General features: G+C 45.4%; 1 protein-coding gene across 2 annotated transcripts; it reads right to left on the bottom strand.

Moving 5' to 3' along the window:
• Positions 1-350: 350 nt before the first annotated feature.
• Positions 351-17,550, bottom strand: VXN (vexin). Of its 2 annotated transcripts, none has more exons than XM_075494753.1 (6): positions 17,382-17,550; positions 14,283-14,338; positions 8,215-8,377; positions 3,980-4,041; positions 2,210-2,295; positions 351-1,052 (listed from the first exon to the last, which is right to left on the bottom strand). In XM_075494753.1, the coding sequence occupies exons 1-6, from the start codon at positions 17,446-17,448 to the stop codon at positions 866-868; spliced, it is 621 nt and encodes a 206-aa protein (XP_075350868.1). In that variant the 5' UTR covers positions 17,449-17,550; the 3' UTR covers positions 351-865. The 2 variants fall into 2 exon arrangements, with proteins under 2 accessions (XP_075350868.1, XP_075350869.1); XM_075494754.1 differs by lacking the exon at positions 17,382-17,550 and adding an exon at positions 13,678-13,875 and having other exon boundaries at positions 14,283-14,315.
• Positions 17,551-18,906: the final 1,356 nt, after the last annotated feature.

Below are 18,906 nucleotides of genomic sequence, written 5' to 3'. Positions count from 1 at the left end.
GCACAGGTCTCCTATACGCCAATATCTCACGTTTAGTCACTTAGTTGCACCATTTACATATTTTCTTTCCTCCTAGTATTTTGTGCACTTAGTGAACTATCCTGTACCACACAGGTAGAGAGCAAGTTGCTGACTATCAGTTAACATATAAGCAGGTTCTATGGAAGAAAGTGTCTCTTGAGGTTATCCAGTTGCTCATAGTTTGATCTGGCAGGACGCTTTGAAACACCAATCGCTTGTCACATAGCAAAGTTTGGTAAATGTGTGTTTGCAAACTTGCTCAGTTCTGACTCACCCATTCTTTTAAAATGTTTGCATCTTTTACTCCTGTCTTGAAACATCAAAACTGAAGAAAAAAAGATGTTTAGCGTATGTCATTCAACCAAGCATATCGTAAGATGTTGTTTTTACCTCATGACATGAGAGGGGGAAGAGGACAAGCAGTGGTACACAATGGTCAGACCCCTGGGCTTAATGGCACACTGTAATCGATCTGTTGCCTTGCAGGAATACATAAACCTCTTGGTAGGCTTTTCTTGTTGTGAGGCCGAGCTGATTCAGACAGGACACATAAAATGTTGAATGGGACAGCAGTAGTTTCAGCATCATTGAGTCAAGACGTAATTCTAGTGGGATACTTGGGATTTTTAGTATATTGCAACAAAGAAAGGCCCATGAGTTGCATCACATTCACCATTTTTACCTTAGTTAGCCTTTCTCCCACCATTCTGAGGCAATGGCATCAAGTAATAAAAAGGATATCATTTTCCTGGATGAGCTGTGCTGTGTCTGTTCCCTCATCGATCCTAGAGCACCTTGTCCTGGCTAAAGGACCTTCTGTCTTTCCAAGAGATGCTGAGCCTTATCAGTCTGCCTCAAAGGCACTGTTTGTTGCCCCCAGGTACTCTGACTTCTTCTTGTGCTTCATCCACATCTTCCTCAGGAGGCTGGGCGTCCCGCACAGGTTGCCTCCCGTCAGCGGTAGGGAGGCTTCTGCTGCCGGTGGCAGGGTCAGGTCGTACTCTGCCGTCTTCCTCCAGTGCTGCCTGTGGCTAGCAAATAAAGCACAGATGCATAAAGCACTCGCCTCCGTGGCCCTTCTCCCCTGCTTATGACCACTAGCCACCGAAAACCAAGGGCTGCCTGTTTGCAAAGGTATGCCCGTACCTCACCTGTCCCTGGGACTGGCAAGTCCGGGGTGAGCAGGGGCTGTGCAGGGCAGTGGGCTTGGACACTGCTGCTGCCCCCTCCCTGCTGCTCCTGCTCCCCTTGGAGCCCCTCGTTGACTTGCTGTCAGGGTGCACACTCATACAAGGGGATGGGCTACAAGTGGGACTGCTACTAGGTGCAGCCTCTGTAGCGTTTGCCACCAGAGCAAAAGCTGGTAGGTGGCCTGGGGACAGAGCTGAGCCCTTCCACCAGCGCCCCAGGGACCATGCGGCAGTGCCCAGGTGGGGTGAGCTCCACCTGGCCGAGGGGGCTACGCTGGCTTACACTGGCCGAGGGGGGTTTATGTCTCTGTGCACAAAGTGCGAGGACACTGTGACAATGAGCTCGTTACAGTCCCTCAAGTGGCAATGGCGGCATCTCAAATATCACGCGGATCTGTGTCTGGGTTAACTGTCTACTGATGAGTGCATTTGTACTATGGTCAATCTGTTCCTTAATTACAGAATCACAGAATCACAGAATCGTATAGGCTGGAAAAGACCTTTAAGATCATCAAGTCCAACCGTAAACCTAACACTACCAAGTCCACCACTATACCATGTCCCTGAAAGGACACTTAAAGACAATAAAGCTTTGTTTAAAAAATATTTAATTACATTTTCTAAACTGCCTTAGGACAAATATTATAGACTTCTTAAGGGGAAAATACTTAAATTTTGAATTTAGATGCTTTTCTTTCTAGTGATAAAACAGAGCTGTAACTGGCACCAGAGCAGCTGTATAAATGGCCATGGCTGACGATATAATCAGTGTGTCCTTTAGCCAATCTCTCCCTGCCTTTGGGAAGCGAGCGGCATGGCTTTACTGTAAATCACTGAGGTTTTACAGCTGCGATTCAGAGGAGATCTGCAGCTGAGCACTTCTTTGTGTTCCTGGTGAGAGGGTGACCCGTGGTGGAGGTGCCCCGTCCCCTCCCCTGCCCGGCAGTGCCCCACGCGCAGCCCCCCAGGCTTGGCTGGAGGGGTGGGAAGGGACTTACTCGTCTGTAGGACTGCCGTCGCCTGCGGGCGCGTCTGTGGCAGCCGCCGCTTTCGCTGTGATATGGGCAACTGGCGATGGTGGGAACTGCGGGGGGAAAAAGCACGTCATTAGGAAACGCCACCGATGAGTAGGGCCCCCAGGTTTGTCTGATGAAGGAGGCTGTTTTAGGTAAATGAATAAATACTGGAAACCTCTTACCAAGAGAAAGCAGGCTGGCTAAGGACTTGACTGCCCAACTCTTACCCACACAAATACAGACTGCTCACATGAACGGTCTCACTGAGCTCAGCACAGGGCTCGTATGAGCAAGAACTACACTTCACATCAAAGGAGGGAGGCTTGCAGAACTTTTTATTCCCTAGTTTTTATGTCTAACTTCCTGAGGAGGCAAGGCTTTTTACAGATGGAGCAGCCCGCTTCTTGCAGCTTTTCACAGGCCACCTCTACTGCTGGCTGGGAAGCAGCTGTCCCAGCCATCGCCATTTCTTGAGCGTTCAGAAATGTTTCCCCGTTTTGCTGGGTGCTGCTCTGTGGTGTGGGAGGCCCTGGTTCATGCCCCAGTTTTGCCACGGCCCCACGAGTGCCTTATCATTGACTTCCTCCTTGTCTTATTTGATCATAAATTGCCCGCCAGAACTGAGTCACATTTTCCCATAAACAGGCCACTGAGACTGGCATATCCTCCAAGATGGTAAGCTAATGTGTGGGTTGCCCAGAAATAGAAAAAAATGTCAAAAATTGTGACGCGCTGTTGTCATTTCAGGCAATAAACACACTTACTGATTTTACTGGCAATACTGAAAAATTTCTTCATGTTATTGTCAATACTATAACTGGTCTTAAGCTGTCTAGGGCTATTTCCCCTGGGATTAATCTGAGACCAGATACGTTTAGGTGTACTCTGCAAGTATCCCAGGACTTAAAGATGTTTGAAATTACTTTTGCAAGCATCCTTTGAAATTTAACTGGGTTAATTATTGGTAGGTGCAATTAGTTTAATTACACCGAATACCATTAATTTTGACCATCCTTCAATATTGTACAGACATTTTTCTCGAGTGTAACCCAGCTACCAGCTAGCAAGTATATTGCAGCCGTCTAAAAGAGCATTTGAAGCCATAAAGTTTCTACAGCATGGTCTGGTGTTCAGAAATTTTTCAAAGGACTATTTTCTGTTTGAAAACCTAGTTCTTGTAAAATGTAGGGACTTTGAAAATTGTGTTTTGGTAAGAAAAAGAAGGGAGGGAAAATGTTTTAGTAAAGCTGAGTCATTTTTAACCAAACCATTTTGACTGTCCATTACAGAACAAATTTTTGGTTGTTGTATGATGATTTCCCATCAACTCTTTATTGACATTTTTGATTGATCTGATTATCAATCATGTCAGGTTGGCATTCTGCAGAATATATAAATTATTTGATGCTTGTTCCACTTTAGAAATTAATTTTTTCCCAATTGTGAAATTCCCTGAGAAACAAGAGGCTAATTCCTCCCAGCTCTTGCAGGTGGCTGAGCTTCCAGAATGGGAGCCTGCCTGTTTCCATCCCACAACCCTTCCTGGTTCCCTGAGGGGCAGCCATCCTCTGCCAGTCTCTGCTCCCCGCTAAGGATCCTCTGGCATAAATCATATCTCAAAGCCTTAACAAAGACTGTGAAATCTGCACGTACTCTGACAGACTGACATGCTGTTAATGTGGGACATGCTGACAAGTACTAGGTTTTAAGATGCATCAGGCAGTGGTAGTTGGTCTTGCTGTATTTACTTACCAAAGATTTTCCATCCAACAGGTGATTACAGGACTTGGATGACTCTCGTTCAGTAATTCCCACTGCAAAGCATAAGAAACATGGCATTATTGGTAGTCATCCCATTGGCACAGCTTGTATTAAAAGCCTCTTCCACGCAGTTAAACCCAGCTATCAATAGAGCCCAGATTCGGGTTATGGTCCCACTAGATTTGGTTATAGCCAAAAGTGCAGAATTTTCTTTATTATGACCATCTACTGTGATGTCAAAATAAGTGATTTTGGAATTGCTTAAGTCATTCTGAAAAGCCACTCAACTGCTTGCTCCTAGGCTTTACAAATGAGATGATGGACTGTCCTTAGCGGACCAAGCTAAGTGGGAGCCCTTCCCCCTCTGTGAACACTCGTGTATGTATATACAAAGAGGGGTCCCATCTGCTGCTCCTCAGAGGCTGGGTGACGCAGTTTTTGTGCGTCTTGGAGACCCCACTGCCAGGTTTGTCCTGCCTAGGAGATCATTCTCCTTTCTGGATTGCCCTGCGGAGTTATTCTTACCTGGGCAGAGATGTGTGCTACATCCACCCCATCATAGGGAGGGATTTCAACCTTTCTGTCTGCCCGTGGCTGAGTGGCAGCTCTCTCTGCTGTCCTCAAACCTGGAGGTTACATTTCAGTTACAAGTAAGTGCTCAGCCGATAACTTATCCATGGATAAATGCTCACTGACATTTCTGCTAGTTGTGCCGAGGCAATAAATGAGGGATGCCAGATTTTTTCATGGAGCCAAATCCTCCCATTTGGCTGTGGGAATGTGGAGATCTTCCCCCCCACCCTCCCACCCCCCACCCACCCCTTCTTTCTGTTCCTGGCTGGTTTTGGTTGTCTGCTGTTTTTTTAAAAGGATATTCAGGTAAGTGAAGAGCAAGGATCTACAGAAACACCAAGATTCACCAAGACAGAGGACAGAATATGATTCACAACTGCTGTGACCAATGGAATATAAATAATGACAGCAAACATCAGAAATAGCCAAGGTGCTGCTTATAGTGCTGTCTCCAGGATGAGTTAGCAATCAGAACTGTCTTCTCCTTCTGAGGGCAATATTTAACCATGATAAATATCTTAACCAGCATCTCTCTCCGCCCCCCCACCCCCAGTAATTCCATTAGGTACCTAACTGTATCTCTCACATCAAAGTTTAATTCAATTACCTCCTCTCATCTTGCATATTAGGTACTAACAATATTCAGCAAGTGGCTCCAGGAATCAGTGCTTCAGCTAATGTCCACATTTTTTCTTTTTTTTTTTTTGTTGTTGTTTGCTCTTATATTGTCTGATTCTTCCCTTAAGCCTGTCCCTCTTCTTATTAGATACAGAAAATGTTCTGGCAAAGTTTTAGCAAAATATGTAAGCAAAAGTAAGTCCTCATGGCTTCAGGTTCATAAGCACTCTTCAGGACAGTGGTGGCTGGGTGCGGTGTGAATTCCACTTCCAGAAGGTGCTATGGATGTCCAGGCCTGGGACAAGGGTTGCTCCACATCTGTTATTCTGACTTGCCCTGTGTTTCCAGGATGAGTACTTGTACAAAAACTTGGTACCGAACTGAGTACTTCTTTCCTGGAGGAGAAGTGCAATTTTTTTTTAATCTGTCCATCCCGTGAAGCAAAGCACAGCTTTGAGTGCAGTCAGGGGTTTCTTGTTCTGGCCTTCCACTCCACTTACTTGCCTTGCTGCATGCTGGAATGCACTGTCCTTATGCTTTGATATTTGTGTAGGGTTTCCAATACTAGCAATGAGTGTGCCGATGCTCTCATCTGTGCTCTTGTTGACACATTTTCCACTTCTTCTGGAAGTTGAACTGTTCACTCTATGACCCAGATTCCAAGTTGTGCTTTACCTAATCTGAAGTCTCTTTAATATTCAGCAGTACTTGTCTATGGAGCAAGCGTGGAAAACTCTACAGACACAACTATTTCCAGTAAGAAAGTTGAAGAATGTTTTTGAAGGGTGAAATTTATGTGGAGGTCACATTTGTACAGAGATTAATGAAAACAGATGATACATATCCATACATATACCTCACTTCATATCACAGTGTGCTGGCTCTCCAGCTGTTGAGAAACAACTGGAGAAACCTTTCTGGACTCTCTCATGGCACCCTATTCTCTGTGTAGGTATTATTAGTACAGTGCATACTGAAACCGGGCACCGCAGCACATCATAGCAAAGAGCTGTTTTTATTTTCATACAAATATTTGCAAACACTTCTACTTTCCTCCCCTTAAAATGCTAACTCTGCAAAATCAGGCACTCAAAAGTTATGAAATACCAGAATTGGACCAAAGTTATTTCATCCCCCAAGGATCTAGACATTGAGATTCTCTCATTTGTGACCAGAAACCATTTTTCAACAGACTTTCTGCTTCACTCACATAGACAGCGTTCACTCAGAAAGCAGTCGTTCATCCTTAGCTTTTATTTCTCAGTGCACAGTCCTACACTTACTTTCCCCACCAGTGAATCCTGTGAGGACAAACTATTAATATTTTCACCGGCTTTTCTGTATTGCTGATCACTCTGGTCATCATCTGCACAAATGTTTTAAAAAAACAGCTTCGTCACCTCCTGGAGGACAAGAAGTTATGCCAGGGAAACAGGGGTAGGTACTGAGTTGAAGATCAGAAGTTCCTGGGATCCAGTTTTTCAGAGGCGTGAGGAGGATGCAGCACGGTTCATAGTCAAAGCGCAGTTTTTAGTGCAGCAGGAACTGAGTGCTCCCGGGTGTTGCAGCTGGAGGTGTGAAGCAGGCACCCAGAAAAGGGCTGTGTGCGGTGACGAGCATCGCTGAGGAGCCTGGTGGCAGCGATGGACAGACCGTAGGGAGCTATTGCAGGAGATGCCCTGCCGCGGGCCCTGAGCACCTTCTGTTGTTGGGATCCGACAAACAACCTCACCACGCTGTGCAAGCTTAGGCAGCCCTGCAGTACCTCTCTTGTCTTGTCCAGGTGCTCCCGGTGAGTTTGTCCTGTCCTGTTCTTCTTGTTCCCTCCTGCCACTCCTCAGTCCTTTTTGTTTTATTTTTTGTTCTAATTTAAACTCAATTTCTCCCTCTTTCCCATTCAGCATCCCAGTTTCTTTGCCCAATCCCTTCCCTTTCTCCCCCTATGAGAACTGTTTCCCCCTTTTCTGCTCTTCTTTTCGGATTCCTACATTTTTTCTCCTCTTCGCACCTCTCTGTCATCCTTTACCCCTTGTTGCCCCTAACAGCAGAGACCAGCAGTCCCTCCTTTCTCCCCCACCGGCTCTCTGCCACCCACTACCCCACAGCTGGTCCCAGCCACTTCTCCTCCTCTCCCTGCTCCAGCCCCGAAGCCCCAGCTCTTTGTTCAGCCTTTTCTTGGCTCTGGTCCTGGTTTAAGATCTTTCCCTACAGTCCCAAGCTTAGTTTGTTCTCTCCCAGTTTCCCAGGCTCCGATCTTCTCTGGTCTGTGTTCAAATGGGATGGCTTATGAGCAGTGCAGTTGCAGACCGGTGGTGTGAAGAACATGTACCTTCACAGTAGTATCTGCTTTACAGATTTAGCACCTTTTAACAGCTAAATGTCCCATTTCTCTACCAAACGTGCCATATGGGATTTTTTCAAAGGCTTATGACTTGACTGCATCTGGGTGGCTTTTCAAGGGAGAGCAAAAGATGCGTTTTTGATTAAAAGGCCACCCCTTGCCAAACTGCATGGCCGTGCTCCAGCTTCGATCTTCCAAACATAACACACCAGCGTTGAAGGAGCTGAATGACCAGTCTATTTATGTTTACTCATTTCCTTGGTTTTGCATTGGCAAACTCTGTTTTTCCTTCACGGGTTCTCACAAATATGCTGAACAAGTTTCCGTTGAAAAAACAAAATCAGGTCTGTGGCTGACATCCCGAATCTAAAATTTCATCCCAAATAATTATGTTCTAAGCAGGGATCTTATACAATAAGATGACTCAGGCAAACTCAGTAATACGCAATCTATCATCTCTAGAATATTGTCAGCCTTTGGAAAGGGAGTGTTTATGACTGAATAAAGCGAGTTTATGACTCTGAATAAAGCGAGAGCTCTGCAATGCCACAGTCGTTATCTCATTAATTCCACCGGACATGGAAGTATCCTTCAGGTACATAACAAAGCGCCTGCTTCGCTGCACACCGGAAGACTGCAATATCTAAAGATGTTCTGAAGCCACAGAGGAATAAAGCCACTTCTGCGGACTTACCGTGCTGGGCAGCGCCCTTGGCGGGGCAGGGTCCCCGCTGCCCGCTCTGCAGGCACCCCAAGCCCCGCACCTCGTCTTCGCTGCACGGCACCGGGAGGAGGTCACCCTGGGGGGGCTGCAGCTTCTCTGTCCTGTGGGGCCGACGATCGGATACGGCTACCACCTACAGGGAAGAGGTAAAACCATCCCGTTACACCCGGCCTTGGAGATAAGGTGGTCTGTCAAGGTCACGGGGGAGCAGCATGGCGCTTGCTCTTCCCACGGCTTTACTGTCATCCAAAGGGGATTTTGTTGGGCGGGGACTGTGGGATTTGAAGGGTTTATTTTGTTTGGCTCCTACCTCTGTGCATGAGATGTATGAAAGTACGGGAAAATCAAGTGTGGTCCCTCTGGGACCCAGCTACTTAGTTGTACATTTCTGTATTCTCCTCAGGAGACTGAAATGTCGTCCTTTTCAAGATCTACTGAACAGGATACGCCTTTGAGACAGCTCAATCATATTATAATCAATAATCTTATTGCATCATATCTCGGGCAATCAGTTAAACTTATGCGATGTGAATTACAAATGCTATTTCTCCATGGCCTCTTCTCTTTTTTGGACTTACTTACATTTTAGACCTGGTAAATGACTACAGAGGATACAAGGCAGTGAATAATTGTGCTCCTAGAGATTAATTTTCACAAACACTAGCTTGCACAAACAAAACTCACTGATTGCTGCATCTTTGAACATTAGGCCCCCTGTATATCAGAGTCCCTGACAACGAGCGTAAACAGACTCAAGTTCTTTTCTACACCTATCACGACTAAGCCATGGCCCTCACTGTGCTGCCACAGGCAACTGGGGAGGCCAGAGCTAATGTGAGCTTAAAAAACCAGGGATAGGCTCCAAGCATGTGGCTCTATCAGGACGGTTATCCGGGATGGTTCGGAAACAATTTTCTCAAGAAGATTAAAGTCCTGACAGCAGGGAACGAGTGTTTCATACTTTGGGTTTTTTAATTCTTCTCCGAAGGCTTGCTACTGTCATACAGAGAACAAGTTAAACAGGGCAAAGATCCAAACCAGCAAGGAAAGAAGACGTGGCAACTATTCCGACTGTTTCCTATTAGACTTGTTTATGTTGATCTTATGTTGGAAGACCAGGAGAAAAGCAGTTACTTGCATCTAACTGATGACTGATAGTTGCCATCTAGATGTTTTATATATAAATACAGTTATTTTGTCTCAAGACTGAGATCAGCAATGGACCGGTCTGCTATTGGCATAGAAAAAGACTTAATTCCATCTATTGCTCTGCCTTCTAACATACACTGAAGATAAAAACAAGACCACATTCAAGCATGTCCCCTCACGCAAAATTGTCCATTTTCTTTAAGTAAATTGTAATTCAGTTTGCCATTAACCTGCAATATTCTGTGTATGTGAATTTTTACACAGATTAAAAAACACATGCAAACCAATGTTTTCCAAAACAGGAAAAAAGAAAAACCCCAACCTGACCACTTTTTACTCTTTTGACTCCCTGTACCCTCAGGAGTCTGGAGAAGACTACATGACATAGATCCTACTGACCAGCAGGAGAAAGAGCAGAAACTGCCCAACAGCAGGCAAAAATACTGCTGGAAAGGGCTGGTGAGGCAACCAAAGCCTAATCCAAGACCTGAGAGGGGTTTTCTCTTAGTTCTGTGGATTTTGGCACACAGCCTAACACGATCCTTGCTCCGTAAGCTACTTAAGGATGTGCCCAGTGTTAAGTTAAAGTCAAAGGGACTACTGGTGTCCTTGAAGACAAGCACGTGCTAAGGAGGCTGCGGCTGGGGCCCAGCTCTACTGACCACGAATCTGGCGATGCCGGACACAGCCAAGCCTCAGCATCGCTCCGATAATTCAGAAATGAGGGTGATGCTGGTGGTGGGAAGCCTCCTGTTGCTGCTTAAGCAGTTGCCCCTGGCTCTCTCCCAGCCAACTGGACCCACTCCAGGACCTCCCCATCCCTCTGCAGCAGCTCCTCGCAGGCTGCAGGCTCCCGTGTCCACGCATGGGTGTGCAGCCCACTGCATCGCCCTGACCACCCGAAGCTTGCAAGCTGCTTACCAGAGGCATTGCCCCCATCACCACAGCGACATCGGGGGAGACGCTTGTCTTCATTACCAATACGATGAGGCGGTGGCTGGCAGGGGTCTCTCATGACAGCCCTTGGAGCCTGCCTCACGTGAACCCAGCTCTTCCAGCTGTCAAAGAATGCTACAAAGCTCACCTTTCCCACCAGCTCTGGAAATATGCGCAGTGCTCTTGGTCACACTCAGTCTTCTTTGGTGTGTGGCAGAAAATGTCTGCAACCCTCTGCTACTGAGACACTTGAGGTCGGTTCTTTTGCACAGTCATGGAAAGAGCATTTTTGGTATGTAGGATGCTGGCTGCAGTCATCTCTAATCCTGAAAGTGGCTTATTTGATCAGTGTAAACCACCACGATCTTGAAACTTAACAATCTGCCTATGCATTGCAAAGGATGAAATTTAGTTTGGGGAAAGGAAGCAGGATTTTAAACTCTATTAGTAGCAGGAATTATTTAGACGCATTGCCTATGTTTTCAAGCTTCCTCGTTACATGTCATATCAGTAATGCCAAAATGCCTTCAAGCAGAAGAATCTGTATAAATAAGTTGCAATGCTATTTTCCGTTACAGCTGGAGACAACAGCGCAATCTCTATAGCACATCTTCAGTTAACATCTTTGTTTGCAGCATTTGGCTGTAGTACCCTTTTGGAGTTTCTTATCTCCTAATTCAAGATTTCACCGTGACTTTGTCTACCTCACCCATTACTGTAATATGTAAAGACTTATCTAGGTCAGGAAACTAAACCTGCTGCAGTGCAGTTTTGATCTAAACTGGAGCTGACATTTCTCTAGGGTACCTGGAAAGAAGGACCAGCGGGAAGTCACTTTTCTTTTCTAGATGTACCAGGGAATTTAAATCTGTGTGAATGGCAGAGCCAGCCAAACTATGCAGAATTAGTAAACTGCTGTCTAAATAACTACTGATTTTAGAACCTGTAAGTCCCTTGACCGGCTCAGTCTGTTTGCAGGACGCCGACTCTGAATTCAGAGCTCAGCAAAGTCTCTTTTTTGTGGATTTTACAGCCTAGCATACCCACTGTTGGAATTAGCTGTGTTAAGTGGGGAGCACGGAGGACGCAGGAGGGCTGCAGAGCAGTGCAGAGGTTGTTCCAACAACCCAGCCAGTGCTCCTCGACCCAAAATCCCACCGCCAAACCAACAACCAACCAGAAAAGGTGACAATTAAACATCTGGCTTTGGATAAAACTTTGAAGCTTAGAGGCTGAACAACGAAGTGCTTGTTAGTGCTGGAAATGCCAGATTTGCAGAGTTAAGCTCTTTTTGATGGTCTAATGCTGATCTAATTTTTAATGTGGCAGCACTAGCATGCACAGAGGGATTTGCCACTTTTCTGCAAAAATGGCAGCCAGGTACTGGTGTCCAGACAGTTCTACCCCAAGGATTTTGGGGCTAGAAGAGCAAGGGAAGAGAAGGGAAGGACCTACTCTCACTGGAAATAACTCTTAATAGGGCAATAGGAACTGCAAATAAACATATTGGTGAAACAATTAAAAAAAAGGTTTTTTTTCTCTGCCCCTTTTTCTCACCTTTCCACAGTCATGACTGTGCTTTTGGGATAGGCTCTTGAATGTGATGGAAGTTACCCCCCAAGGTCAGTCTTTTGAATGCTAAATCACTTAATGCTACACTGTTTGAGTATTTCTGTTGTGAAAAAAAGGTCTGGCAGATGTCCACGTTGCTTGCTATTTTTTCCCTTGCTGAGGATTAAAGTTGTGCATCCACTGCAATCACCGGAGCAGATTTCATGTTAGCTGAGGCATTTCTACAGCACTGACTGCAGGTGCAGAGGTAAAAGTGAAAAACAAGTAATCATTCTGCTACTTTTCTGTGGGTCTAGAAATTGGCAATCACAACTTCCTCACAGGCACGTATATTCCAGTACCCGCAATTTATTTGAATGCTTGCGCACGAGCTGTAAGCAGCTGCATCGCACTGAAGCAGGGGAATGCACAAGTCTAAGAGCCGACTGTGCCAGCTGCGCTGGCTTGAGAGCCTTGCTTGTTTTCTTAGCTGGACCTGCAGACCATTCCTCAGGCTCGGTGCTCCCACTGCTATCTGGTGCTGCCTGCATCATGACTACCGGCCAAGCAAGGGACACATTTAATTGAGGTCAGGAAAGCCCCAAAGGAAAACAAAAATCCTCTAAGAATACAGCAACAAACCAGGGACTTTCTAATCTTATTTTCTTAGACCTTTATGAGTATAATGCTGCTACAGCAGCTGATCCGATCCAAATTAAATATTAGAGGCTCCCGTTTAGCAGAAACAACAACTATCTATCTGCTGAGATTCGGAACACGATAACAGACATACAGTTGCCCTAGATTTTGATGAGAGCTAGCTGAAAATTTTCCAGCTGAGTAGTTTTATGAGAAAATTCTGGTTAGAAATCTGGGCATTTTCTTGGAAAAGTATCTATTTTGTAAAAAAAAAAGATAAATTATCTGAGCATTCTGTTTTATTAAGTCAGAATAGTTCCCTCTGGTTTGGACTTTTCTGCTATTTTTATATTACATGGAAAACAAAATACACCAAAGGCATAACAAATAAAAAGGGCCATCTCAAAATGGCTTATTCTGAGTAACACTCCGTCACTCTGACTTTCATCCTCATTTGGAATGAAGAGTCATTTTGAAACTTCAGCCTGAGTTACGGGACAAAAATAAGATTTTCACAATTTGAGAAAATACACACATACATAGTTTCTACCTAAACACGACAGCCGTGTCATTGACCCTTCCTGGGGACTGCTTCAGGCATCCTGTGAAGTATTGGGATCCTGTGATCCGCTTTAATAACCAAGAGAGGGGACGGGAGTGAATGTGGCGAGGCTTTTTTTCAGTGCACAGGTAAATGTGGTAAGCAGGGGGGACCTACGGTGCTGTGGGGAGCTCAGGGAATCAGGAATATGAAGAGGAGGCTATTTACAAATGAGGATGGGGCTGGGAAGTGGGATAGGGCATGGAAAAAGGAAAGGCCATTGGAGATGGAAAAGGTCAATGGAGCAAAATATTTCAACGAAGTGCCAGAGAAGAGACAGGTCTGTAGTGAGAAGAAATGCTTTGGCAGAAAAGTCTCGAAGCTTGTCAAAAATGTTTTGATATGCACAAGAGGAAGAGGCCATTGTTCCTGCAAGTCAAAACTGCGATAAAAGGATCGTGGAAGGGGTTGTGAATGGGCCAAGTGGATTTAAGGAGGGAAAACTGGCTCTGAAGACAAGAAACCTCATGCCCATGTGTCGAAGTGTCCAAACTTGGAAAACATTTTCTCAGAGCATGAAAAATGTTCAGTTATTGGAATTTGGAGGGGCACCTCACCTGCAGGGAGTGGGTAAAGCTCCGGCTGTGCCCTCCGTGCTGGTGCACCGGGGGCGAGTCAAGGACAGGCAAGCACCGCTGGGATCGAGGGACAGGCATCCTCCTGTGCCTCCCTCAGAGCCACCTTTCTGAATCAAGGTTACACTCCACTGCTTGGTGTTTTTCTCCCAAATTCCCCAGAGAATGGGATACTGGCTCCTTGATTAACGCGTATATGTATTGATATGATTCGTTTGCTTTTCATACCTGCCTGTCCCCCTGGCACTGTTATTAAGGCTTTATGGATATTATTAAGGCTTTAAGTCTGTGATTGCCTCAGATGACCCATGTTGATAAGCTGCTATGTTCATTTTGACTGGCTCTGCGCAGCAAGACCGTATTTTTTGAAGTTTCAAAGTGCTTCTGTAAATAAACTGTAGCTTTACAGAAACTCTCCTTTCTGTTTCCCGCCCCACTCCCTGCATCAGACACTGATGCACTTTTCCCTGAAAGATCTGCTTCCCATTTATCCATGGCGTTTTTAAGTATAGGTGTAGCCAACTAGAATTAAAAAAACCAAACCAAACCAAAACAAAACAGAGGAGAGAAAGGGAAATTTTTCTTACAGTCTTGGTTAGGATGTGCTGCGTACTTTTCGCTCGTCTTCGGGCAGGACTACATGCTGTGAAAAGAAGAACAGGAACATGGTCAGGGTGCAGCGAGGGTGGACAAGATGAGGTTACACATGCCTCTCCAAGTCCGCTGTGAAAATACACTTGGGGCATGGTGGGGAGGGAACAAGAAAGGGTTTAAGGAGGATTCCAGCTGAAACAACCCAAAAGAAAGTCCTTCTCAATGTCATCTCAGAGACCATGCTCTAGCTACACAATACAGACATCCGTGACGGCAACAGCCGTCCCCAAGTTTCTGCACTTCTCCCACAGGCTTCCAGGAGGAACCGTCCTCTGTCCTGAGTTTTGATCTGGCCTCCCACCTGCCAACGCTTCAGCAGGAAATGAGTTTCCCTTTCCACCCAGTCACCTTCAAACATTAGTGTATACATCAGCTTTGGAGAGGCCTATCATTTTATCTAGATCAGGACTTTTTCAATAAGCTCAAACTCCTTCCTGACATCATTTCACTTCTACTGTGTGACGTCCGAAGCACAACATTTGCACTAAGCCTAGTCTTTTATTTTCAATTCTCAAAATGACCCATTTGGTTCTTTAACTTGGGACATTTTGCTTAAAGTCTGGGTCTCAATTTTATTTCTTAGACCCATGAAGACACCAAAATCATAGGCAAAACAGAATCACTAGCCACTGACACACCAGATGCCAGGACCATAAGGCAAGCTTTTGACTGGACTAAAGTGATTGGTTTTGGGTGAGGGTTTTTTTGGACAAAGTGAAGATTGTTTAAACACTTGTTTCAGTTTGACTTGAAACTGGCTTGAAAGACTCTGTGATACTCCCAGCTCTCCCTCTCATCATATCTTACCCTTTGCTCTTTAAAATCATTACCCTCCCCTGTGTTCAGGCTACAGGACCTACAGGATTTAGCAGGCAGTGACAGAAACAGGCCTGCAAAAACCTGCCAAATTCAGAGAATTAACTCCAATTCTAAAGGCTGACCCTGAGGGCAAGGCACGTGAATGGGGTTTTCCTATTCAGGCTCCATGTATAACCCAAAGGCTTTGAAGAGCCAGGAAGGTTTCTTACGGGATGACAGGTGACTCTTGCTCTCCAGGTGAGCTTTCCTTTACATTTTTGGCATACTTTCAACTCCAGGAGTTGCAGTGCTTATTGCTGCTCTGTATTAATGTTTGCGAAGGGCTTTGAAGCTGTGGAAGCAGCTGGAGGTCATCCAAGGCTGCTCGTTACTGCAGCCAAACTCCTCTCCTCTGATGGCAGGAGTAACAAGTGACCGGGCTTTCCAGGGCTCCGGTACAAGCAGAGCTGGCAGTGGGACCAAAGTCACTCTTCCTAGACAGCTTGTGTTTGTCTAAACGCCACCCCTCGATACCCCGGTGAGGATGTAGGTGCTGAGTGTTAGGATGCCACTGGACAGAAATAAAGTTTTGGCCAATGCTCTGCCCGCAGTGAAACAGGAGGGCAGTAACACGGGAGGTGACCAACCCTGCCCAGGGTCCCTGCCAGCGCCCCGCTGCAGCGCAGGGTACTTCCACACTGAACTCATCACAAGTTATCTGCCTGTATGGAGCCTGAGAGCGTGCTAAGCTGTCAGTTCGATTACGGTCTGTTTTGCATGGCGTGATATCCTCAGGGATCCCTACTGCCTTCTCCTGCAGAACACGTTTTATATTTTAAACCATGGCGAGCGTGGGATGCAAACCAGGCAAACATAATGGAGGTGGGTTTTTTTCCTAGGAATATGTTGTAACTTGTTTTTGAAGCTGCTGCAATCACCTTTACTTCTGGAATTTCATCGTGTGAGGACTAAACTAATTGCTCACAAGCACAAACACTCAAGTGCAGAAAAGATTAGTGATGCAAGGAATTACCTTCTTGTCTCTCTGGTATTTTATGTATTTTACTGGACAGTGTGAGGAGCACAGTTTATATAGATTGCTACCAGAAACAAGTACTGTTATGCTGTTATTGGTACCCAGGCTGGTGCACAAGGAACAACACATAAATATGCCTAATGGTAATAAATTTGCGTATTTTCAGAGTACGTCTGATCCACAGTCCAACTCACTGCCTGTCGTCTGCCAGAGCGAGTGGCAAATGGCTTGCAGGGGCTGAAGAAAGGCAAGGCATGAAAGGGAAGTCACAGTACCAGTAAACATGCGATTACTTGAATAGCTATTGAACGAAGAGTGAATCACGGAGGTAGCCAGAAGCGACCCACTTGCGCAGGAACACAATGGCAGCAATGCAAACAGTGGGGCTGCAGGGCTCTCCCTGCAAACATGATTTTCTGCAGGGAGTGGGAGCAGGAAGGGAAGTAGGAATCCTTGCAGATGATGTTTCTGGATTTGCCTGCAAAAGGATGTTTGTATGTACAGCCCAGCTTTTGGGCAATGAAAACAATTACAGTGATGGTTCACTTTGTCATTTCCACTTATATTCTGAAATTAAGCAGCTGAGAGCTCATGCTCGCAGCTTGCAAGTAAAGATCTGATCTGGCCCCACAATTTGTTTACCCTGCTTTTACCTGCTTTCTTGTTGCTGAAATATGCAGCCACTGAGTTTAAACTAATTTGTTCAATCAAATGCAGACTGGGCTTTGTCCGGTTCTTACTCTTCATTACAAGCAATTAATGTTAATCATGCATTCATTTCCAGGGCATGGCTTTGGAAATGTTCCACTTATTGAGCCAGCAGACTTAAATTCAACATTCATGCAGTTCACCCAGTTCATCGGAGCTGCTAACTGCTCGCAGAACTTCATTTTCTTTTCTATTACACAGAATAGCCACACAGTTGCAAGCTGTCACTTTAGCAATTACCTCATAGGTATATCAACACCGATTCCAGATCTCCCAGTTTTGCCAGCGCAAAGATTTTACACAGCCACAATGTCGAAGCACCTGCACAGATTAGCTCCAGAAAGAAGCAGCGAGCGCTGGACTGCAAGCAGAGCACGGCACGGCACGGCAGAACAGATGAGTGCTCACTTCAGAGATTTCCCTGATGCTAAACACCCCATCCAGCTAAAAGACAACACCGTGGCGGTTGTTACAGTTTTGATGTACTCACATTTGGATGAAATCACGGTGGTGAAAACTTCTAAATTCTCGTCGCTGCAGCTGTAAATCTGGTGCATTTTCCACCTCTCCCTCCTGACTGCCTTTCAGCTTCATGCAACTGCTCTGAACTTCTGGTAAATAGGTTTCACTAATCCAATCTGGCTCTGTGATCATTGTCCAGATCTACAAAGGACAGACTGATGCTGTGATCTCATCTCATTCCATATTCTTCATTGCAACATTTTCTGCTCCCATCTGCCATTCTATGAATACTATTAATGCAAAGATTTAATTTAGCTGTTACTTAACCCTCTATTCAGATAGGAGCATTTTATTTTATGTCTCCTTTTACCAGTTTGGAGAATCCTCTACCATAAATGGCTGTTAATTAAAGTCTGTTCCGTGTGGCCAATGTATAGGCAAATAAACGTTTATAGGAGTACTGCAAGGATTTTTAAAATAAGCTGGGTTAATACTTTGTGTACTTTAACACATTTATCGTAAAAATTTGCTCCTCCCATATACTGAGGAGCTGATTCTAGGTGTATTCAGAAAAGCATTTTGTGCTTTACCTTTAAGTTCATAAACTAGCACCTGAATCCTGGGCACTTCAGTGTAAAATTTCAAATGCGCTAAAGAAGGGCACGTCAGGCAGACGTACATGGCTCTATACGTCCCTACACTTCAGTGGCTGCAGAGAGAGGGCAGGTGGCTCCGTCACAGATGGGTTCCTACATGACTTGATGGTTCTGGGGCCTAATTCCATGTTCATGCACTTCAGTAAAGGGTCTTCTTGCCAAAGCTTTTCATTCCTTAATGCTCCCATCAGAAATTGTTCCTTTCTACATCTACGAAAACCAACCCCCTCAACTTCTGCTGCCACGGACACCTGAGGTAGAAAATTTTGGCTTGCAGGCTCCAGCAACTGATGTAGCAGAAACACTTTCAAGTGTGAATAATGATATTAAATTATATCAGTCTAATGAATAGCCTTCATTACTAGCACCTGTGTGTAATTAACACAAAAACTAGCGCTGTCTTCTCCTATAGACGTCTGCCACCAGCAGTCCCAGATGGAAAGTGCCAGCAACCATCGGCTGTCACTGTCATATTCATGTAGCGTTTCTTATTTGAAATAATAAATATTGGTCAAATACACATCCCGAGCCTGAAAGCATTCTGGTTGAGTGGAAGGTGTCACTGTTTCAAGAAAGAAACGAGTGAAGATAAGCTGGTGTCACTTGTCACCTCCCAGGGCAGCCTCCTGCTGTCCAGGGGCAGCAAAGCCATTGCGGGGCTGGGGGCATTGTCCCAGCAAACCGTGCTGTGTTTGAAACGGGTGGTGGGACGGCAATATAACCAAGCAAAAGTTCAATTAGTTTTTGATTTATTGCGCCACATGTTCTGCTTGTATGACTGATGTCATTAACATCAGGCTCGGCTGGCACGTTCATCTGTCCCTGGCCGGCTCCCTCTGAAGGCGCACACACTCAACAGATGGGGAGCTGCACGGGCGCGAATGCAATTGTTTATCC

The sequence above is a fragment of the Mycteria americana genome, chromosome 2 (assembly GCF_035582795.1).
Source record: "Mycteria americana isolate JAX WOST 10 ecotype Jacksonville Zoo and Gardens chromosome 2, USCA_MyAme_1.0, whole genome shotgun sequence".
NCBI classification, from domain to species: domain Eukaryota; kingdom Metazoa; phylum Chordata; class Aves; order Ciconiiformes; family Ciconiidae; genus Mycteria; species Mycteria americana.
This window is presented reverse-complemented; position numbering and strand designations above follow the sequence as displayed.